A 24182-nucleotide genomic window follows, 5' to 3' on the forward strand; every position below is an offset into this window, starting at 1 on the left:
GGTGGTGAGTAATTATGGCATTTTATATTAGTGAGATATTTTAGGTCAAGAAAGTCTTGTGGTGTCATGGCCTGACTTCTCCCTTGACCTGTTTTTTTTTTTTTTGGTGAGGAAGATTCGTCCTGGGCTGACATCTGTTGCCAATATTTCTCTTTTTGTTTGAGGAAGATTGTCGCTGAGGCAACATCCATGCCAATCTTCCTCTGTTTTGCATGTGGGATACCACCACAGTATGGCTTGATGAGCAGTGTGTAGGTCCATGCCTTGGATCTGAACCTGTGAACCCCAAGCTGCAGAAGCAGGGCATGAGAACTTAACCACTACTCCACTGGCACTGGGCCAGCCCCTGCCTTGGCCTTCTATGTTGTTGGAAAACCTCCTGGCTCAAATGTAGAACCAGGTATTTCCCGATGGATATCCTCACCAAAGCTACAACCTTCAAAAACTGTTCCAATCCTTAAAACTTATCCTTTGCTTCTTTATATCTTTCTCTAACTCATGTGTATACATTTTTTTCTAAAAACATGATGAACTTCTTGAAGCAAGTGATAGGATCTTAAAAGCTTTTGTATCAATGTTCTATATGTTGATTGTAGTGGTTATATGTGTGAATGCATTTATCCAAACTTACCAAATTATACACCTAAAATGGATGCATCATATTGAACATAAATTATAGCTCACTAAAGTCAATTTTTAAAATATATTTGTATCCCTTCCAGAATCTAGACCTGCGTCCTGCTCATATGTAGAACCAGCAATTGCAAAGATCCACATTCCAAGACACACACTTGATTCCTTTTGATCCTTTGCAACAAACATAGACTTCATCAGCAAGTTCAGTACTTCCAGAGTACATCTTAGTTCAAACTCCTTCTCACCCCATCCAATACTAATATCCTGGTCCATGCCACCGTAACCTCTCACTCTCATGTCTGTAGTAGCCTCCTAACTCATCTCCTTTTCTCCTCCTGTTGCTCTACTTTAGTCTGTTTTCCAAAGAACATTCAGAGTGAGTTTTAATAAAGTAGATTATAATAATACCCCTACCTTTCTTAAAGTGCCCCGATGGCTCCATCGTAATAGAACAAAACCTAGAGTTCTTACTGGCCCACAAGGCCTTCTGTGATCTGGCTCCTCCTACCACTCTAACTCCATTTTCCTAACACTATCCTTCTAATTCACACTGGCATCCAAGCTGTTTCCTAAACATTCCAGGCTTGTTCACACCTTAGGGCCTTTCTTCGTGCTGTTCCCTCTGCCTGGAGGGCTCAGCTCCTATATCTTCCCACTGTTTGCTGCTTGAGTATCAGATCAAAGTCATTTCTTCAGAAAATCCTTCCCTGACGTCCCCACCCTAGTCATCTTCTATCACACTTCCCCCATATTATTTTTGTAATAGTATTTAATTCTTGAGTATATCAACCCCTTTAGAATGCAAGCTCCATGAGAACCAGGACTGTGTCCATCAGATTCTCTGCTTTATCTCCAGTGCCTATCACAGTGCCTCTCATATTGTTGGTAACCAATAAATACTTGTTGAATGAATGAATGACATGTATTAAACATACGTAAGCTAAATTGTGATGAGCCAGGCAGAGTTTGGGACAGAGGATTTGAGAGGATGGGAAAGCGAGTTCAGGTGTCTCTGAAGCAGCAGTTTTGTCTGAATCCAGGAAAATTATGACTGGAAAATTGGGTAGAAAGAAGACGATAATTGAGAGAGGGCTTCTAGCTGCCTTGGGTGTAACAGTGTAGCACATGTTCTATACCAATTTTCTTTCTTTCTTAATGAGAGAATCACAAATTTATTTGGGACAGTAATGTTCCCAGTAAAATACCCCATGTGTAGCCTCCTTTGCAGCGAGGTGTGGACACATGACAAACTCCTGCCTAGTGAGGTGACTGCAGAAGTGTTGTCTGGTAGTTCCAGGAAGGCAACTGAAAGGGAGCTGAATTTCTCAGACCAAGGTATTTCTAACACCATCTGTTGTGGACTAAATTGTATCCCGCCTAAATTCATATGTTGAAGCTCTAGTCCCCAGTACCTCAGAATGTGACTGTGTTTGAAGACAGAGCCTTTAAAAAGGTGATGACGTTAAAATGAGGCCATTAGGGTGGGCCCTAATCCAATCTGATTGGTGTCCTTTTAAGAAAAGGAGTTTAGGACACAGAGACATCAGGGGCATGTATGCACAGAGGGATGACCATGTGAAAAAGGAGCAAGAGGGCGGCCATCTGCAAGCCAAGGAGAGAGGGCTCAGAAGGAACCAAACATGCTGACATCTTGATCTCGGACTTCTAGACTCCAGACTGTGAGGAAATAAATTTCTGTTGTTTACGCCACTCAGTCTGTGGTATCTTGTTACGGTAGCCCTAGCAAACTAATATACCATCAGATAAGGTTTTCAATTTTGACAGCTCATTAGAATCAACTGAGGAACTTTAAAGATACTGATAACTGGACCTATCCATAGAGATTCTCATTCAGTTGGTTGAGTCTGAGCATTGGAGGGGATTCTAATGGATATTCAAAGTTGAATAGCATAGGTCTAGGAGAATAATTTTTTTGTATCCTATAGAGTAGGATGAGAGCGATGAGTGTAGCATCACGTAGAAGGCATTTCCTGCTCATATCTCCCTCCTTTCACTATTTTTACCCCTCCCCATATCTCCCTTCTTTTTCTGCTCTATGCTGATCCACACAGATGGACCCGGAAATTCTCTCACCTCTTAGTCCTGTTTCAAGTCCAAGGTCAGTCATAATTTGAGCCACATTAAGTGGCTTCAGGCCCACTTCTGCCCTCCCTGCCAAGAAAAGTGAGGGGCTTTTTGGTCTCTTATTCTGCCTGTTAGCCTGAGTTAGGGCAGCTCTCTTTAGAAATACCTTCAGGCCTCTTAATCCAATTAGAAAATGGGCAAAAGACATGAACACACATTTTCCTGATGGCAAATAGGCACATGAAAAGGTGTTCAACATCTTTAGCCATCATGGAAATGTAAATTAAAACCATAGTGAAGTATTACACACACATATCAGAATGGCTAAAAAATAGTGACAACACCAAATGCAAGGCAAGGCTATGGGTAAACTGAGTCACTCATGCATCACTAATGGGAATGTAAAATGTTACTGGCACTCTAGAAAATAATGTGGCATTTTCTTTCAAAACTAAACAAGGAATTGCCATATGATACAGCAATTATACTCTGGGTAATTTACTGAGAGAAATAAAAATTTATGTTCACACAAAAACCTGTACACGAATGTTCATAACAGTTTTATTCATAATAGTTAAAAAGTGGAAACAGCCCAGGTGTCCTTCAATAGGTAAACGGTTAAACAAACTGCACTACCTCCATACCACAGAATACTATTCAGCAGTAAAAAAGGAACAGACTATCAATACACTTAACAACTTGGATTGATCTAAGGGAAATGATGCTGAGTGAAGGAAATCCATTCCAAAGGGTTATATACTCTATGATTTTATTTATGTGACATTTTTAAAATTACAATAGTGTTTGATAGAGGTTAGGGATGTGGGGCCAGGGAGAAGGTAGGTGTGGCTATAAAGGATAGCATGAGGTAATGGAACCTCATTGTGGTAATGGAACAGTTTTGTATCTTGTTAGCGGTGATAGCCATAGAAGCCACATAGCTGGTAAAAGTGCATGGAATTATAATACACACAGAGACACTCTAATACACACCTGAGAGCATGTAAAACTGTCCGTTTCCTGGTTTTGATCTTGTACTGTTGTAATGCAAGATGTTTTCACCGGGAGAAGATGAGTGAAGCATATATGTGACCTCCCTGCACGTATTTTTGCCATGTTTTGTGAATCAATAATTATTTCCAAATAGAAAGTTAAAAAACAATGCAGAACTTGTGGGACAAATAGGGTTAGGTACACAATAGTAAAAACTCTTTCAATGACATATTAAAAATAAGAATAAGAACTTAATAAAAACGTTAGCATCATTTTAAATTTGTTAAATGATTAAGAAATTCATAAATACTACAATAAATACAGCACTTTACTTGACAAAGATGTTGTTTGTTTATAGATGTGAGTGTTGAAAGGGTCGCAGCTTGTGAGTTACTGTGAAGTGGTGGAGAGAAGATAATCAGGACGCAGGGAGCAAAGTCTGGATTTTAGGGTAGTCCAGGAATTGAGTCCCTCCTCTATAATTTTCAAACACTGTGGAGTGCTGATATAAATGCTAGAGACTGCCAGGGATGAAGGCGGAGACAAGACCTTTAGTCCTGGTCTTTTTGGCTCATGGCTGGGGCAGAAGAAGAGCAATCCAAGATACACAACATACAATGTGCAATGTCATTTTTTAATATGAAAATAAACAAGGATCTTGAGTGGGAAAAGTACAGAACGACTGGCAGACCTACAAGGTAAACTTCGGCTGCTTGGTCAGCTGGGCTCCAACTATAGCCATGGATGTGGCTTCAGGTTGGAAGAAAGATACAACAAATACGGTGAGGATGAAAAGGAGAACATCTAAGGGCTCCTTTATAGGACTTTGTTTTCAAGATCCTAGGTGACTGCATGAAGGCCTCCTCTGGGATTTTGCCCTTCATCTGGAGATAATGAAGAGAGAGAATTGGGGTGTCAGCAGAGCCAGGAGCCCTTTCATTCCCAGGACAACTGGCTTCTGTCTACTTAGCCTTCCTGAAAACGTGGAGATCCATTTCTTTATATCTCTGAATTCTCATACTTCACTTTTTGATAAGTAAAGAGTTTTGCAGTGGTGGTATAGTCTAGTCATTGTACTGAAAACAACCATGGTGAGTGGGGACAGATGACCTCCCTTAGGACCTAAGTGGAGACACTTTGACCACACAATGTCACTGCTAAATCTATGCTATAGGAACAAGCCCCCAAGTTTACCAAGATGTTATGTACCAGAATGAGCAGGTGGCACTGAATGTAATGTTGAAAAAGCAGTGAAAAGGCAAATGTCTATCAGTAATAGCTTATGGCCTACTGGAATTCAATTGTTTAGTATACAGATCTCAGAAGGAAAAAGGTAGCTTAACATATACTGAGAGAAACTATACTGTTGCTAACAATAAATAAACAAGAAGTTTTAAAACAATATGTATGGTAGGAAAACTGAGTTTTATAATATATTTAAATATATTAGTATAAAATTAGAACATTTTTCACACGTGAACTTGCACGAAAAAAATAAATAGATGTCAAATCTTTACATGCCAGTCTCCATTATTCACTCCTCTGCTCCTCCAAGCTCCCTCCTATCCTGTGCACACACAGCACTCACTTCTGAGACTACTGGAGGTTCATCCCAGACTGGGCTGAGAAAGCGTGCACCGTCTCCTGCTGCTCCGGGCAGAGCATAGGCACGGAGCTGGAGGAGGGTGTGGGCACCTGGATGGAGAAGGGGCTCTGCGTCTTGTTGGAGGTGGAGTGCTCACAAACAGCTCATCACTCTATGATGCATAGAGGAGGAAAATGAGCCCTTGGACAAACGGACAGACGGACAACCCCACACCCCCAACAACGATTCTACTCCCACTGCACACAGCAACCAGATTCCTTCCATACCCCTACTGTGCCTGTCCCTCAGATTCCCTTGGCTGGTACCTCTATTCCTCCCACAGAGCCCACCTTTGGAGAGATTGTCTACCAGCTTCACCCAGGGATGGTTTTACACTCTCATTTACCCTGTACTCAGCACAAGGGAATGGACAGTCTCATCCTTATTTTCAGAAGAAGACAGTGAGTCCTGGGGAGGTCATGTGACTTGACCAAGATCACACATCTAGTCAGCATAGGAGTCAATAAAAGAGCCAAATATTCTGACTCCAGAGCCCATGCTCTTACCTGCTAGGCTAGACTGTTTCTTTGCTCTACCCATTGACTTTCTATAATATTGAGAAAACCCCAAGGGCTGTACCACCACATTCTGACACCCCTAAGCCCAGACTGGGATGGATGTTCCCACTCACAACACAGCACTCACCTGGAATTGCTGGCAAGGATAGTGATGAAGGTCCATGTAAAGGCACGAACAGAACCTTTTGACTTTCTCACGACTTCAAAAAAAGCCGACAAACAACAATACCTCCTTAGAGTGACACATGCTTTACATGCTCACACAGTGTTAGTCAGGGTCTGCCTTGGTACTCATGCTGAAGGGAACACTTTTCCCCTGGGAATCAAGCTTTCCAGAATGGAGGGGGCAAAATTGGGAGCAGCCTTCTCCCAGTGACAGGGACCCTGCTATGTGTCGGGCTCTGTGACAACTACTTCACAAGTTCCTTTAGTTCATTTTTCACAGCTACCCAAGAGGTGGATATTATTAACCCCGTTTTTCAAATGAAGAAACTTAGAGGTTAAGTAACTGGCCCAAGTTCACAGAGTAAGTATCTGGGATGAGAGACATCAAACTCCACAGCCTGTGTCCCTGTGCCTGCTGTGCGGGGCAGACAGGCATGGACGCAGATCAGACCAGGATGGTTTGGAGGCAGAGTGGGGACTGAAGAACACAGAGGGAGTAGGAAGAGAGGGGAAGGGATCAGGGAAGCTGGGTGAGTTCTGAGGGGGAGCCCAGCCAGGGAGAGGGAGCAGTGGGGCATCTAGTGGAGACTCCACATACACTCACCTTCCTTGAACACCTCGTTGACAGAGAAGCACAGCACCCTTTCCTGAAAGGGAAGAGCCCAGGGGCTCAGTCACCACCTAAGCCTCCTACCCACCTGCAGCTTTCTGGGCCTGGCTGAGGGAGGAAGCAGGTGCTCACCGTTTGGAGCCACTGGTCCACCACGAAGGAGCTGAAGTCATGCTGAGTTGTGGGCAACACACAGAGAGAGTGCACGATGTCATGTTTTGTACTCTTCAACAGGTGAACCCACAGGTCTGTGGGGGGATGAAAGTGAAAGTCAGGGACTGCCACATCCTGGGTCTTGACTGACCCCTCCATGACCCCTTTCCCTGCCCAATCTTCCCACACGCACAGGGGTCCTTGAGTTTCTTTATATTCCTGTTATCCCTGACGTACTCGCACAAGATGCTTCTAGGAGAGAAAGAGGAACAGGAGGTGGTGGTCTGTCCACTGGGTGTTTCCAAGAGCTGGCCTGTGTCTGCTGGGGAGCCACAGGGCCCAGGAACAGAGTCTGAGCTGCGATACTCACGGAGCTGGGTCCTTGGGGTTGAAAGGGACGCTCAGGGAAAAGCAGGCCTTGTCAAGGTAAGCACCGAGAAGACCCTGTCGGTCTCCAGAGTCATAGGTCAGGTAATATCTGTGGGGGAACAGAAGGGACAAGCTGCCTGTGTGACTCGGGCTCCAAATGAGACTTCAAAGACCCAAGAAGCAGACCTGAGCTTAGGCGGCCTCCCCCGGCCCAGCCGTCCCCTTCCTCAGATTCCCAGGAGTACTTACCGCCACAGGAATTGCAGGACTAGACTCTTCAGCGCATCAGATTCAAAGAAGCTTCCCTGAAATTACAACAGTTTTCAGGACCACAGCTGATACCCCTCCTCATGCACTGCCCAAAACTCTGCCTGGTCCTCCCTCCTCACCTTGCAGGTTGGTAGCCTCTTGTGGGCTTCAATACCAAAGTTAGTTGGTGGGCGTGACTCCTGGCCATCCTGGGGAAGGGAAGAGCAAGTCAGCAGTGCTGACCAGGAGCTGGTGCTGGATCATCAGGGAAAAGGATGGGTCCAGCAGGGGGTAAGGGTCAGAGGTCAGGTGTGAAAGGGCCCTGCAAATTCCACGGGCAAGGTTACATTTGGGATCATCATCAAGGTGTCCCTGAAGCCTTTGGAGAATGTTGTTGAATAAGACTGAGAGCCTTTGTCAGGTGCCCACATAGGTGTGTACCACCACCCTCCCACCATGAGGTTTAAGGCTCATGTTCAAAAATGTAACTTGGGAAAGACCTAAAGGGGTTCAGACCAGGTTGTGGGCAGTGTCAGTGTCAATTAGAGGAGTCAATGATCACGGAATACAATTACCAAGCTTAAAAACTTGGGGAACAATTCCAGGATGGAGCTGCCCAAATCAAGACAAAACAGAAAAGTGAAACTGTGGAGGTGTCCTTCCTCATGAAAGCAAGCAGATTTACATCAGAGACACAGCCCAGGGTGTCCCACCTACACTCCTGTGTTGCAGCCCTCCAGGGCCCTGGGCACCTCCCCCATGGACTGACCCATAGGAAGAGGGCTTGCTTGCTCTCTCTCACTTTCTCCCTCCCCGCCTCCTCCCCTTCCCCCTTGGTAGCTCTCACCTAGACTGCTCTGACTCCTTTCCCATGCACATCACAGCATGTGGAGCCCAGGTCCAGGGCTTCCTTCCCCTCCCTGCCCCCCTTCCTTCTTCCAAGACCTCACTGAAGGCTCCAAAGAGGAGAGGGAATGGAGTGGGAGCCCACGGCTCTGCTACCTCACTGGGGGTCCAGCATTCTGCCAGGAGCAGGACACCCCCAGGGATGGCCCATGATGCTGGAGCATGGAGGTGAGTGAGGCTGGACTCAAGAGGCTGGGAGGGAAGAGTAGTGGATGAGAACAGAGAGGGAGTGGAGGTAGGAGGACAGAGATGAGAGGAACATAGGGGAGTAGAGACAAGGGAGAGAGAGAAAGCAAAGCAAAGCAAAGGGAAGAGAAAGAAGCTCTGCCCTGGTGGTGGGGGTCAGGGAAGAAGAGAGAAGAAAGGTGTAATGGCTCCCCTGCTGCAGCCCTTTCCTTCACCCACCCTGGCTGGCCCTGGACCTGAGGTCAGAATGGAAAAGGTGCACTTGTTGGGCTGGGGACTCATTGGATGCTGGTTGACACTTTGTCACCTGTGTGAGCTCAGTCTGAGCTGAGAATGGGAAATGGAGCAGCCACAGGAGCAAGAGACCTTCCCCAGAAAGAGTAAAGGGTCAGGTCCCAGCTCAGCAAGAAGTTGAGGGTCTGTGGCCCCCTCTATGACCACCGACTCCTCTCCTGATGGCCCCTGTGCAGCTGTGTCTGTCTTAGTCGAGTCCTTGTCTGAGGAATCACACCCATCTTGGGAGACCCAGGGATACTCTGAAGGTCCAAGCAGGATGATGTAACTTGTGGAGGGAGGGAAGTGTCCCTGAGAGGCCTGTCCTCTAAACACAGGTGAGGGACACAGAGAAAGAGATGGCAGGGCCTGTGGTCCTCCCAGAAGACCAAGACTGCTGCTTCCTGCAAACAGTCACTGTCAGGAGTAGCTCAGGCTCCCAGGAGGCAACAGAGGGTACAACTGACCTTATGTTGGTTGACTTATCTGGGAAGGTGGTGCACAGGGAGTTTCTGTCTGTGCTCATCTCTTCTGGCTTCAGCCCTTTACCCTTGTCCAACTTCCCTGCAGACTTCACCTGTGATTATAAGGAGCAACAACGTGGACCAGAGGAAGAGAGCCAGGATGACCCTGCACCCCAGTTCCTATGTTTGCTAACAAATCCACTTCCAGCCTCTTGCCACCACCCCATGTGCCCTCCCACCTTCCCTTCAAAGAAGGATCTGGGTACTGAACCTCACCTCGTTGTTGGGGAGGTTCAAGTTCTTGATGTTGGAGGCATTCTGCATAGTGTTGGACAGGCCAACCAGCTGGCAGGGTTTCGTGTTGCTCAGGATCCAGGGCAAAAGCTATGATGAGGAAAGAGTTAGAGTGAGGATCCCAACCAGGGATATCTGAGACCAATCTGCCTCTTCTACCTGAACTCTGCCCCCCTCACCATCAATCCCAGCAGTGGACCCAAGTCCTCACCTTGGGCATGTTCTCTCCATGGACCTGCAGGGAGGCAACTGTGTCATTTCTAGGATTCGGTACCATTTCCACACCAAGGGTCATCAAGTCTCCAGGAGGCCGAGAGGAGGGAATGAGAAGGCTGAGAGGGGCCCAGCTGGTACAGCCCCAGCAGCAACCCCTCCCCAGGTTTCCATCCCTAAGTCTCCTTCCCAACAGTTAGACCCCTCTGCCCTCGCCCTCCCTAGAATTACTGCTGGAGCCTACCAGGGTCAAAGCGGAGTTTGTGGATGTCAAGAGACTGCTGGGAGACATCATATAGTTTGTTCATGGTCAGCTGCAGAGTTAGAGATGGGATTTAGTGGCTCTGAGTCTGAGGTGGTGAAGGGAGGTAATAGGCGGGGGTGGAAGAGGTGGGTCTGCATGTGAGTGCACAACTCGTTTGAGTCTGCACTAACTTTATCTGCTTCACCTTTTCTGACTTCAGCTCCTTCTGCACAGAGCAGGGAGCATCAGAGGGGCTGACAAAGATAGATATCTGCAAAAAACACAAGAGGGGCTGGGTAAGCACCAGGAAATCTGAGCCTTGGGATCAAGCAAGACCTTGTCCCTGTCCTGCCCTCTTGCCCCTCGCTAGCCCTGGTCATGTCTTTCACACACACCCTTTCATTATTCTTATCCCAAATCTTGCCATTGATATTCTTCAATGCAAAGGCAATGTTGGCATTGTCAACGAAGAACTGGGCCTGCATTTTCTCATAGTGAAACTATGGGGAGAGTGGCAAGAGAAACAGAATATGAGACCAGAGGGCCCTGCTCATCTGGACCCTCCACCTGCCTTGTTTCCACTCATCTGCCTCACTGTCCTCTCTTACTTTGACCAGGGTGAAGGGGACACTGCATTTCTTCTGAATCAAATTCAACAGCCACTTCTCGTCATACTTTATGCCAAATGGAACCTAAGAGTGAGAGAAAAGATGGGAAAAGAGAGTAACATGATGAATTTAAATCTGGAAAATGTATCTAATCAGAGTTTCTTTTAGACTTTTTCACTCAGTTAAATGACTCTCTAAAGAAGTTACGTACCATGAGGGGCCAGCCCGGTGGCACAGCGGTTCAGTTCGCACGTTCTGCTTTGGAAGCCCAGGGTTCACCAGTCCAGATCCCAAGTGCAGATCTATGCACTACTTGTCAAGCCATGCTGTGGCAGGTGTCCCACATATAAAGTAGAGGAAGATGGGCACGGATGTTAGCTCAGGGCCAGTCTTCCTCAGTAAAAAAGAGGAGGATTGGCAGCAGATGTTAGCTCAGGGCTAATCTTCTTAAAAAAAAATAAGAAGTTCCCATGTGGAGGCTGGCCTGGTAGCATAGTGGTTAAGTTTGTGCATTCTGCTTTGGCAGCTTGGGGTTCACATGTTCAGCTCCCACACACGGACCTACACACTGATCATTAAGCCATGCTGTGGTGGCAACCCACATACACAATAGAGAAAGATTGGTGCAGATGTTAGCTCAGGAACAATCTTCCTCAAGCAAAAAGAGGCCAATTGGCAACAAATGTTAGCTCAGGGCCAATCTTCCTCAGCAAAAACAAAAAAAAAGAGAGAGAGAGAGAGAAGGTACCATGGACATGATTTCTCTTTTCTGTATCTTATAGAAATTCTCTTTGTCTCCATTAAAACATTGTCCTCCAAATAATCAGCTTAAAATGTTTAAGGGGATTTTTCTTTTATAAGCTTCGAGGAGATCTTACCTAATGCAGACACTGCCTTCCTCTGCAATAAGACTCCAGAGATTCGAATCCCCCCGCCCCCACACCTCTGCCACACACACATTCAGCTTAAGCCTAACTAAGGCATCCTCAGGGAGTTGCTCCATTTTCTCGGCAGTAGTTTCTATCTTTTCCTTTAGACAACCTCCCTGGACCTCCTGAAGTCAGCCTGTCTCTTGTTGTCACTTCTCTGAACCTGCCCTTAGAGGATTGAGGATATTAACTCCTAGTAATAAAAAGAACAGATTACCAACTCCTCCTGCTCCCAGCAAAGTACTAGCATCTTTACATGAGACCAAGAAGACTCCCCCTGACCTGTCTCTGCTGTACATTCAATACATTTTGCCAGGATACTCGCTGTGATTTTAAACCAAGTCCCTGGGGTTCCATCTTGCCCTTTCTCCTCCCTTTCTCTCTCTGGAGGCATTCTATCTGTCCACATGTCCATAAAAGCATGGATCCGGTTTCTATAATACCACTTGACTCTCTTTCGGTAGGGTTGAAGGGCATAGGGAATGTTGTGGTGGACAGGAGAGAAGGAAGGAATCCATGAATGCTAAGAAAGTCTTTTATATAGGTTTGCTCCACAGATACTAGGGCTATAATAAAGTTTGCTCAAGCGCTAATCAGTCCTAGTATTCCTCACTCGGCCTAGTTGGAGGAAAAGGAAGAATGATATAGTTAACTACATGGTTATGTATTCCACTGGTTGGTACATTCCAGTCATGCTGACTGGTCACTTACTATCTTATTCTGGGGCCCACGTTGGCTTCAGTTATTGCTGCATCTCCATCTTGCTCCTGGTGAAGTGAAGGATGAATGCCAGAACTGCCTGCTTTGGACAAATTTCTATACCCCCTTTGGAAAATACCCTAGCATCTTGCTCTTCTTTGAAAGGAACTAACTTGATAATTGGGCTCTGAGATTGGAAACAACAACAGAGAAAAAAACAAAAATAAAAAAACCCAAAAAGCAAGATAAAAACACATCAACAGTATGATACCGAAACAAAAGTCCTGGGATAGTATTATGGCTAATGAAGAAATAGCATTGATTTTTGTAATCAGAAAAGATATAGAGCACATTCAAAAAAAAAATTGGAAGACTCCACTATGGTTCTACGTCCTGGGGGATAAGGAGCTGGAAGCACTCCACGCCCAGGAGGGAGCAAGCACAGTGGGAAAGGGTTTGGGTTAAAGGTCCATTCTGGGATGAGAATTCCTGCTGTTTTTTGTGGGCTGGGTGGCCTAGGACAAGTTACTTAATTTCTCTAACTCTCACCTGCCTCCTCTGCTCTAAGGGACTAATAAAATCTACCCTGAAAGTTTGGTGAAAGATAGATCTGAAAAAATATCCAGAATGAAGCTTGGCAAGAGAAAATGATAGAAGATTCCAAAAGAAAGGGGGCAAGATTTAACGGAGGTATGTTTAATTGTAGCCCTAGAGGGAAAGAGCATGAATAGTAGAGAAGCAATATTTGAAGAAATCATGATTGATTTTCCAAAAGCAGCAAAAGATATCAAGTTGTTAAAACCATATTAATTAGAGAAAAAAGTATACTATGTGGAAAAAGATTACTAGGGAAAAAAGGGAGATTTCATAATAATAAAAGGTTCAATTCAGCAGGAAGATATTAATGAAACAATTCTAAGTGTGCATGCACCTCTTGATAGAGCCAAACTATGCAAATCAAAAATTGACAGAAGTAAATGGAGAAATAAAAAAATCCACAGTCATGTGGGACACTTTAACACAGCTCACGAGTGACAATTAACAGGCAGACAAAAATTTGGTTAGATGGAGAAAATTTAAACAACGTGAGTAACAAAATTTACTTAATTGAAATAGAACACTGTACATAACAGTTAACTACACAGAACATTCCAGAATGGATTACACGACGGGCCATAAAGCAAGACTGGAGAAACCTCTATGGGGATAATATAATATAACCAGAATGATTGGTGTGAAAATTCAAAGGTAATGGTGGGTTCTTTGCCCTTCCCCCACCTCTAGTATGCATCCAAAGAATGTTAATTTTGAATACCCACCTCCCCAGGTAACCCACCCCAATCCCCAAATTCTGGACCAGAGACGATCACATGAGTCAGGCCTTTCCTCGCAACCAATGGGAAGTTCTCAGCTCAGTTGTGATCATAGCCACTGGAGGGGAGGTTTTCTATGTGCAACCAGGATGAGAGTGTCAGGATCCATGTGGCCCATTTCCTCAAGGGAGTGGAAAATAGTCAGCCTGGGCCCTCACCTTCCCCACCTAAAGAGGGGATCAGCTGGGTGTCCTATGGTTTGGGGTAGTAAGTGGGCCTAGAATCTCTCTGGCCCTGTGGGGATCTGAGGCCAAGGCCTCATGCTGACCAACTCACTTATGATGTGGTCTGAAGGAAGTGACCAGTCACCACAGTCCTCACAGTGTTTGCTGCGGAGAATCTGTGGAGTCTGGAGCTGGAGGGTTTGCGGCAGATCTGAGGAAGTTTGTTGAGGAAGGTGAGAGCAGACCCTAAAACCTCATCAAGGCTGCATAAGTGAGATGGAGTGCTTAAGGGAAGTCCTTTCCCCAGGGGCATAGAGAGGAGAGTCCTGGTGGCCAAAGAAAACTTTTAACTTTCTGTTCTTACTGCCCCCTGAGTTAGCTACTAGCCTAACACTCAGGGAGTCATTTCCAGCTGAGGCACCCCTGCAGAGGAGGCCAAGTACAGTTTAGAAGGCTGGGTCCCAAGCACTTGTAGCTATATATCCAGGGAACTCCAAAGGCCAGAATCTGGGCCCACTGCATTCTCTTCCTTCATGTATTCCTCACGAGAGGACTCTGAGTCATCAGGTCCTTGTCCTTTCTGAGGTTGCTGATGCTTACTGGCATATGGGATCTTGTATGAGGTCATTCAGATGATAAAGGGAAGAAAGGAGACTGGAACTGAGTTCCATGAAGTGAGGATTATCCCACCATGCATAGCTTTAATAAACTCTTTATGCAATATATGGGATTTTCTTAAGTTAGCATAGAGTAATACAAAGGACTGAAAATAGCCACATGTCAGGAAATAACTCTAGCACATCCCAGAGAGATCACATAAAATAGACCTAAAAAATATAAAGGAAATCACAAACAGAGTTTAGTGAGTCACTGGAATGAAAGTAGAGGGAAAACGTCATGCCTCTTCCTTTAAAAAAAAAAATGTGGCGGCCGGCCCCGTGGCACAGTGGTTAAGTTCGTGTGCTCCACTTTGGTGGCCCAGGGTTCACCAGTTCAGATCCTGGGCATGGACCTACGTACCACTTATCAAGCCGTGCTGTGGCAAGTGTCCCACATATAAAATAGGGGAAGATGAGCATGGATGTTAGCTCATGGCCAATCTTCCTCAGCAAAAAAAAAAGAGAGAGAGAGAGAGAGGATTGGCAGCACATGTTAGCTCAGAGCTAATCTTCCTAAAAAAAAAGTATTCCATGTTGATAGATGTCCCCTGGTGGTCAGAGCCAGAATTGCAGCTCTGAAAGTTAGACCAGAAGGCTTTGATAGGAGGAGGGAATGAGGTGGAGATCAGGGCTCCAGTGCATCAGCCAGAACTTTCTGGAATTTTCCACCCCCTGGCAGCAATCTCTTTCTGAGCTCTATGCCCTCAGAAAGGAAGCCTAGCCCCTGAGTGAGATAAAGAGAAATCATATGAGACTATGTGGACATTTGGGGTGAGGAAAATGTAAGACAAAAACACACACACATACACACATAAACTGTCATGTCAAGAGTTGTAATGTTTTTTTTTTTACAAAACAATACAGTGTGAACATTTTTCTAAAACAATAAATATTTTTGTCAGTTGGTTATTAGATATTTTCAAGTGTTTCTTTCAACAAATTTCCATAATTACAAAATATTAAGCACTTAAAAGTATATTTAGATATCAAATTGTTATATATATCCCATCTATAAGAAGACAGGCTTACAGATATCCGTTGTAAATACATTGGTACATCTTTTCCAGTTGTATTTTTCTGTGTAACCAGATGTGTTTACCTAGCTTTAAATATTTATAAACATTTTATATGCTTGCATATTATTTTTCAGTTTTTCAATTACATGAACACTTTTCTGCAAAGCGTATTTTTTACTTAGTGTAACTGTATTTTCATTTTATCAGCTAATGTGGTTTGGCATCTATCCAGATGTTTATTGGCAATGCATTTTACTTTTTAGGTAAATTCTTCGTTGATATATTAGGTCCTTCCTCTACTGATTAGCAAATTCCTTTATATTTACACGTATTAGCACAATGTCTGTCACATTGTTTGCAAATATCTTTAATCGTTGAATATAATGTATAAAATTCATGAGAATGATAGTCTATTGTATATACCCATATGTCTGGTTTTTCTCTTCATCCTTATTTCTTCCTGATTTTCTAAGCTTCTTTCTTTTATCACTTTTTTTTCTATTTGAAGAACTTTTCAGTCAACCCAGAATCCTACACCCAGGGAAAATATCCTTTAGGAACAAAGAAGAAAAATCAAGACATTCTCCAATGATGGGGAATAAAGCTGATTTGTCACCATCAGATCTACTCTAAAAGAATGGCTAAAGGAAGTTCCCTAAACAGAAAGCACATGATAACAGAAGGAACCTTCAAACATCAGGAAGAAAGATGGAGAATGGTAAACAAGCACATAAATAAACATGATAGGCTTTCTTTCTCCTCTTGAGTTTTCTGAATTATGCTTGATGGTTGAAGCAAGAATTAGAAAACTGTCTCATATAGTTCTAAATGTATGTAAATGAAGCATTTAAGGCAATTATGTTATAAACAGGTAAGGATAAAGGGACATACATGGAGGCAAGATTTCTATACTTCATTTGAACTGGTAAAATGGTGACTCTAGTAGACTGTGATAAGTTATGTATATATAATGTACTGCAAAGAGCAACCACAAAAAAACTATATGAAGACATACACTCAAAAACACTCTAGAAAAATAAAAATAGAGTTTTATAAATATAATTTTATTATTTTACAGAGCAAAGATTTGTTAAAAATTTGTCAAACATTTATAAATTGATTACATTACATTTTGACAAATGATGTGACAAAGAAGAGAAAAAGACAAATTAGTACAATCATGGATGAAAGAGGATGTCACTACAGAGCCTGCAAACATAAAAAAGATAGTTAAAGAATATCACGAGCAACTCTACACATGAGTTTGACTACTTAGACAAAAATGACCAATTCCTTGAAAAACAATCTACCACAACTTACCGAGTATGAAATAGATAATTTGAATAGCCACCTTACAATTAAGAAAATTCAACTTGTAATGTAACAACTCCCCCAAAAGACCCAGGCCTGCATGATAACACTGGAGAATCCAATGTTTAAAGAAGAATTAATGTCAATTCTAAAAAATCTCTACCAAGAAAATAAAATAAATAAAATTCATTTTATGAAGCTAGTATTACCATAATACCCAAACCAGACAAAGACAGCAAAGAAAGGAAGAAAGGGAGGAAGGAAGGAAAAAAGAAAACTACACATCCCCAATAAATATAGCTACAAAAATCCTTAACAAAACATTAGCAAATAAAATTCAGCAATATATAAAAATTATACACCATGTCCAAACAGGGTTAATTCCAGGATTGATTTTCTTATGTTGAACCACCCTTGCATAAATCCCACTTGGTGATCATGTATAATTTTCTTAATATGCTGCTGGATTCAATTTGCTAGTACTTTGCTGAGGGTTTTTGCATCTATATTTATAAGAGATATTGATCTGTATTTTGTAGTTTTCTTGTAGTGTCTGTCTGGCATTGATATCAGGGTAATGTTGGCCTCATAAAATGAGTTAGGAAGTGTTCCCTCTTCTTCTATTTTTTTTTAGAAGAATTTGAGAAGAATTGGTATTGATTCTTTAAAAGTTTGATAGAATTCACCAGTAAAGGTCCTGGGTTTTTCGTTGTTGGAAGATTTTTGATTACTGATTCATTGAAAAAACAATAGGAACCTAATAAAAATGGTAGCACTGTTTTAGTCTTAAATGATTAAGTATGGAAACACTACAATATTTATGGCAATTTACTTGATAAAGATGTAAACCTTGCTTGTAGAAGTGGGTGTTGCAAAGGTTACAATTTGTGAGTTACTCTGAAGTGGTGGAAGAAAGCTTACCTGAATCCGATAGAAAGTTTTAACACAACATGTGGATAGGTGTGACTCACAGCAAACACCATGAGCTGGGGGCGCTGGTAGGTAGTTGAGGTGGGTGCCCTTTTGTGTGTTCTTAGGTGTTCAGCTGGGTGTAACTTCCTTCTTCCACTCAGTGTTTCTCACAGTCGAACTCAATCACCCGGGAACAGTTTCATGTTTTCAAAACAAACTTACTTATAAAACAATTTGAACATAACATCCTCATTGATAAAATTAGTACAGTATTTTTTTCCTAGTAATTTTTAAATTCAGAACAAAGTTATTGGCTTTGTGGTAAGATTAGACACTGAAAAAATATATATATATTTAATTATAATATATTTAATATATATACATAATTTTTTAATCTCATGTCCTGTACAGCTTTTCTTGCTAGTAATTACTATTGCTTTTAATAATAAATCTAGGTTGATATCAGTCTCCCTTCTCTCTACTGATTTTTTTATATATCAAGGATATTAATCTTATGTCAGGCATATGTGTGGGCAATTTTTTCTTGCCAGCTTTCCATGTGCCCTTTAATACTGCTTTTCCCCAAAGGTGTTGTTTTAAATTTGAATAGATTTGCATGGCTAAGAAATAATACTGTTCCCTGTATAAAAACATTTGACCGACACATGAGGAGCATGGAATACTACCAATACCACCCCCAGGTTTACCAGGGTTACGGAGCATCCCCCAGCTTGGCAGCCACATCCCCCTAGGGAGCACACACAGCCTGGGCTTTAGGGGTGTTCAGGATTTGAGTCTCTACACCACTGTTCCCCAGAAGTGAGTAACACACTGACTTTCCCTTTCCTCCTCTGTAGACCAATGATCATAATACCTGCCTCAAATGGATTTTGCAGGGATTTGACATAACATGCAACATTATTCTTTATTATCAGAAAAATCACAGATCCTGGGTGGGACAAACACACAGAAAAACTGGCCCTTTGGGTGGATGTGTGTCATCCCTATGAGAGAAACTTTAGCTTCTTGGGTTAGCTGGGCCTTTCACTTCAATCACAGGCCAGAGAAGAAAGATTAGGATTGTGAAAATGACAAGACCAATGTCTCTCTCTCTCTCTTTTTTAACGATTGGCACCTGAGCTAACATCTGTTGCTGATCTTTTTTCCCCTTCTTCTTCCTCTCCCCAAAGCCCCCCAGTACATAGTTGTATATTCTAGTTGTAGGTCCTTCTAGTTGTACTACATGGAACACTGCCTCAGCATTGGCTTGATGAGTGGTGCTAGGTCCGCGCCCAAGAGCCAAACCAGTGAAACCCTGGGCCACTGAAGCAGAGTGCGTCATCTTAACCACTCTGCCATGGGGCCGGCCCCTCGATGTCTCTTTTTAGAGTTAGAGTTTTCAGGATCATGAATAACTTCATGAAGGCCTTTTCTGGGACTTTGGGACCTTGATTGCAACAATGGAAGAAGTGGAAGGAGGAAGTTGGAAGATCAGCAGGGTCAGGAATCCGAGTCCCATGCCCCAGCCACTCAGCCTCCACTCACTTGTCCTGAATTCCCAGACCTCACCTTGGGCAAAGTGAAAACCTGTGTGGCTCCTGTGTAGTCCCGGTGGCTGTCATGAAGGCTTCTAGGGTGGATAAAGGACAGGTAACATCCATTAGGACCAAAGTGGAGACACTCTAACCACACAGCGCCATTTCCTAATCTATGCAGTGGAAATATGCCTCCACATGCACTGCATCATATGCAGCAGAATGAGCCCTGTGGCACAATGTGTCATGGGAAAAACTGGTACCCAAATGTCTGCCAATACAGGAACGGGGTCCATGGAATTCATAAAAGGAATACACACCTGTTCAAAACAGCTAGGTAGCTTGTATGTACTGAGAGGGAAAAGTTCAGTGTGATAATGAGTGAAATAAACAAGCAAAACAAATTACTTGTAAATTCTAATTATTCACTCTTGCTCCTCCCAGCTCACACGTATCCCTGCACACTCCAATCATACACTATCTTACTCAGGGACCCTCACAGGCATCGTTCATTGCTGCATCTCCATCTTGCTCCTAGAGGGGCGAAGAATTAATACCAGAACTGCCATGTTCAGATGATTTGCCATACCTCACTTAGAAAACACCTGGCATCTTTGCTGCTTTGAAAGAAGTTAAGTTGATATCATGCCCTGAAATTGGAGGACTGCACTGTTTTCTCTCCTTCCTTCTGGGATTCCAACTAAATGTGTTGGAATTATTCACTGTATTACCTTTGATTCTTTCCCCCTCAGGGGGCAGAAAAATGAATAAATGAAAAACCAAACCAAAACAAAACACGAGTTAGAAATCACATCAGTGGTCCAAATACCAAGAACAAAAATCCTGGTGTACTCTCCTGGCTAATGAAGAAATATCACTGATTTTTATAATCTAAAAAGAAATATAGCACACTGCTTAAAAGATTGGAGGGTTCCTCTGTGCCTCCTGTGAGATGAGAGGTGGGGAGAATTTGCAGCCCAGGAGAGTGCAAGCACAGCAGGAAGGGCTTGAGCAGAGGGTCCATTGTGAGATCTTATACCTGCTCCGACGTTTTCAGTCTGGGTGACCTGGAACAAGCTAATTAATGTCTACACTCTCACCTCCCCCATGTGCTCTAGGCAGACAATTCAAACTACCCTGAATGTGTGGTGTTATATTTGCAGGATCATATGTGAGTTCTCCACCTGACTGTACAATTAGAAAAAGTGAAAGGTGAGTCTGAAGAAAATATCCAGAAGGAAGCCTGGGCAGACAAGATGATGGAAGATATTGAAAAAGAGGGGGCAAGAATGAAAGGTAATATAGTGAATAATTCTAACACATTTAATTGGAGCTGCAGAAGGAAGGAGAGAGAACAGCGCAGCCTTACAATTGTTAAATATGATATATTTTTATATTAATTTAGGTCTTTAGTTTCTCTCAGCTATCTTTTGTAGTTTTCAGTGTATAGGCCTTGCACTTCTTTTGTTAAATTTATTTCAAAGTATTTTATTCCACTTTATGCTACTGAAAAAGGAATTGTTTCCTTAATTTCGTTTTCTGATTGTTAATTTCTAGTATATAGACATATATTTAATTTTTATATAGATCTTGCTAAATTTGTATATTAGTACTAGTATTTCTTTTATAGATTCCTTGGGATTTTCTGCATACAAGATCATGCCACTTGCAAATTGAGATAATTCTACTACTCCTTTGCAGTCTATCTGCCTTCAATTTCTTTTTCTTACCTTTTTGCAGTGGCTAGTATCTCCAACACTATGTTGAATAAGACTAGTGAAAGCAAACGTCCTTGCCTCATTTCTGATATTAGAGGGAAAACATTCAGTGTTTCTCCACTAAGTATGATGTTAGTTGGAGAATTTTCTGATAGAAGTGGCCCTCTATCAGGTTGAGAAAGTTCCCTCCTATTTCCAGTTTTATTTTTTCATGAATGGGTGTTGAATTTTGCCCAATACTTTTTCTGCTTCTACTGAGATGATCATGTAGTTTTTGTGAACGCTCATGTACAGTGCCACAGTTAGCAGACAACAAGTAATATCTATTGTCAAGTTTATCATCTTAGTAAAAATTAAAAGAAAAATTGATTATCTCTAATTGGATGTGCTTATAATAACTTTTATTTGCGTTTTTACATTTTCCTCTCTTTTTTATAGAAATATTGAAATTATAGTTAAGTTTATGCTAATAATTAAAATGTGCACATGTTTAGGAGGTTGGATCCAGCAATTCACTGCTATCATTACTATTGCTATTTCAGTGTCCACTAGCACATGGCTCCTTTGCACGTGGGTTCCCTAATCCCTGCCCTGTAGGGAACCCAGGCAACTGTGAGCATGCGCCCCATATGGGTTATCTCATTTATGTCTATGAGGAAGATAATTATCATGTCCATTCTCTAGAGGAGAGAACTGAGGCTCAGAAACAAGAAACAAATTGTCTAGGGTCACACAGCCACTGAAGAGAAAAACAGAGATGGTAACCACTGCCTTTCTGACTGCCAACCACATGTTCCCTGCGGGATACCCACAAGTTCAGCTGTAATTTAGAGAATCTGATATTGGAACTGAGGTCCTCCTGAGCCCAAACCAGGTGCTCCTGTCTCAATAACATACTCACTTGGCTATAAATCATGTGCTTACAAAATTGGGATTCTTTTTTTATGTTGGGAAAACTACCATACCTTAAAATATGAAGAATATTATTCCATTTAACCATTTTAAATGTGCAGACCCTTTGAACTATACCATTTTGTACGCTGTATTAGTTTGCTAGGGTTGCTATAACAAAATACCACAGACTGAGTGGCTTAAATAACAAGAATTTATTTTTTTACAGTTCTGGAAGCTGGAAGTTCAAGATCAAGGTGTTGGCAGGCTTGGTTTCTCCTTCGGCTTCCTTCCTTGGCTTGGAGACAGCTGCCTTCTTCCTCTTTCCTCACATGGTCCTCACTCTGTGTACACATATCCCTGGTGTCTCTTTGTGTGTCCAAATTTCCTCTATAAGGACACCAGCCAGATTGGTTTAGAGCCTATCCTAAAGGCCACATTTTAACTTGATCACCTCTTTAAAGACCTTATTTTCAAATACAGTCACATTCTGAGGTACTGGGGCTTATAGCCTCAACATATGAATTTCCAGGGGACACAATTCAGTCCATAACACTCCACCCTCTATATACTCAAAATTCATGTTCTTCTCACATACAAAATACATTCCCCCCAATATCAACAGCCCAAAAGTCTTAACTCATTCCAGCATCAGCTCTAAGTCCCACATCTCATCTAAATATCATGTAAATCAACTATGGGTGAGACTCGAGAGCTGATTTATCTTGAGGCAAAATTCCTTCCCAGCTATGGACCTGTGAAATCAAATAAGTTATATGCTTCCAAAATACAAGAGTGGGACAGGCATAGGATAGACATTCCTATTCCAAAAGGAAGAAATTGGACAAAGAAAGGGGTCACGGGTCACAAGCAAGTTCCAAACCTAGCAGGAAAGTTCCATTCAATTTTAAGGCTTGGGAATAATCTTCCTTGGCTCGATGCTCTGTCCTCCAGGCCCACAAAGATGGAAGCTCAACTTTAGGGGCCCACTGGGGTAGTGGCTCCACTCTCTCCTCCCTGGGTGGCTACCCTACTCCTGAGGCCCTAGGCCTGGCCTGCTGAAACCAAGGATATGGCCCTGCCCTCTGAAACCAAGGAGGAGACAGCCCCATCTCTGAGGTTATTCTTAGCTTTTCTTGAAGGATAACACATGTCCACAGCTGGATAGGTCTATGGTCCTGTCCTGTAAAATCCCAGAAGTCCAACAGCCTTCCTTAATTTTGTCTCATCTCTCTCTCCTTCAGTTGAAGCTGGCAGTGTTTCTGCTGGTATAACTCCATCTCTATTCTTGGCTTCTGCAGAAATGGCTGATTAGACCATGAGTCACACCGATAATCTCTTTATGGAGTCACTGCCTAATAACATCCTTGGTGTCCTCTCCAGAATCCGCTTTTCTCATTTTTTGCAATATGGATAGACTGAAAATTTCCCAGATCTTCAAGTGCTGATGTATTTCTGCTTAACAATTTCTTCCCCAATTTATCTCTCTCTTCTTATATTTTACTATAAGCAGCAAAGAGAAACCAAACAATGCCTTGAACATTTTGCTTGAAATCTCCTCTGCTGAATATCCAAATTCTTCACTTACAATTTCCATTCTCCACAAAACAGTAGAACACAATTTGGCCAAGTTCTTTATCACTTTATAACAAGGATCGCCTTTCCTCCAGTTTCCCATAACATTTCCTCTTTTCTTTCTGAGTTCTCACCAGAAACACCTTTGATGTCCACTTTTCTACCAAGAGTCTTTTCACGGAAATCTAGACTTTTTCTAACATGCCCCTCAGAACTCTTCCAGTCTCTATCCATTCCCAGTTCCAAAGCCACTTCCACATTTTCAGGTGTTTGTTTGAGTAGAACCTCACTTCTCAGTACCAAAATCTGTACCAGTCAGGATTCTCCAGAGAAGTAGAACCAACAGGATGTTTGTTTGTTTCTTTTAAGGAACTGAGTCACATGATTGTAGAGGCTTGGTAAATAAAAAATTTGCAGGATAGGTCAGCAGGCTGGAGACCCAGGGAAGAATCCCAGTTCAAATCCAAAGTCAGTCTACTGGCAGAATTCCTTCTTGCTCTGGGAGGTCAGTCTTTGTTCTATTAAAGCGTTCAACTGATTCGACAAGGCCCACCCACACTATGAAGGGTTATTTGCCTTACTCATGGTTCACTGATTTAAATGTTAATTTTATCCAAAAAACACCTTCACACAGATGTTTAGAATAAGTTTGACTAAATATCTTGGCACCACAGCCCAGCCAAATTGACACATAAAATGAGCCATCACAAATGCTGTCAGCAAATGCTGCCTAGGAAGTTCTTCCAGCCCTGGGAAATCTCTGAGTCAAAAGAAAGAAAGGGAAGCCCT

The 24182-nt window shown here is 42.7% G+C and overlaps 1 protein-coding gene across 1 annotated transcript; it reads right to left on the reverse strand.

The window, feature by feature from the left end:
• Positions 1-5310: 5310 nt before the first annotated feature.
• LOC100067224 (nuclear RNA export factor 3) lies at positions 5311-11949 on the reverse strand. Its single transcript, XM_070257140.1, has 17 exons — positions 11866-11949; positions 10612-10695; positions 10399-10503; positions 10191-10274; positions 10004-10073; positions 9758-9846; positions 9529-9636; positions 9256-9365; positions 8882-9077; positions 7564-7632; positions 7424-7479; positions 7176-7283; positions 6999-7057; positions 6785-6900; positions 6647-6689; positions 6005-6077; positions 5311-5389 (listed from the first exon to the last, which is right to left on the reverse strand). Exons 1-17 carry the CDS (start codon positions 11947-11949, stop codon positions 5311-5313), a joined length of 1533 nt encoding a protein of 510 aa, XP_070113241.1.
• Positions 11950-24182: the final 12233 nt, after the last annotated feature.

The sequence above is a fragment of the Equus caballus genome, chromosome X (assembly GCF_041296265.1).
Source record: "Equus caballus isolate H_3958 breed thoroughbred chromosome X, TB-T2T, whole genome shotgun sequence".
Taxonomy (NCBI): Eukaryota; Metazoa; Chordata; class Mammalia; order Perissodactyla; family Equidae; genus Equus; species Equus caballus.

Bases quoted from the DNA above. Each gene is read 5' to 3' on its own strand.
- LOC100067224 (XM_070257140.1), bottom strand. From the start codon at position 11,949: ATGTGGACAGATAGAATGCCTCCAGAGAGAGAAAGGGAGGAGAAAGGG. The intron at 10,504-10,611 runs GTAAGAGAGGAC...CTCTCCCCATAG, and splicing joins TCCCCTTCACCCTGGTCAAA to TTTCACTATGAGAAAATGCA. The intron at 10,074-10,190 runs GTGCAGACTCAA...CTAACTCTGCAG, and splicing joins AGGTGAAGCAGATAAAGTTA to CTGACCATGAACAAACTATA.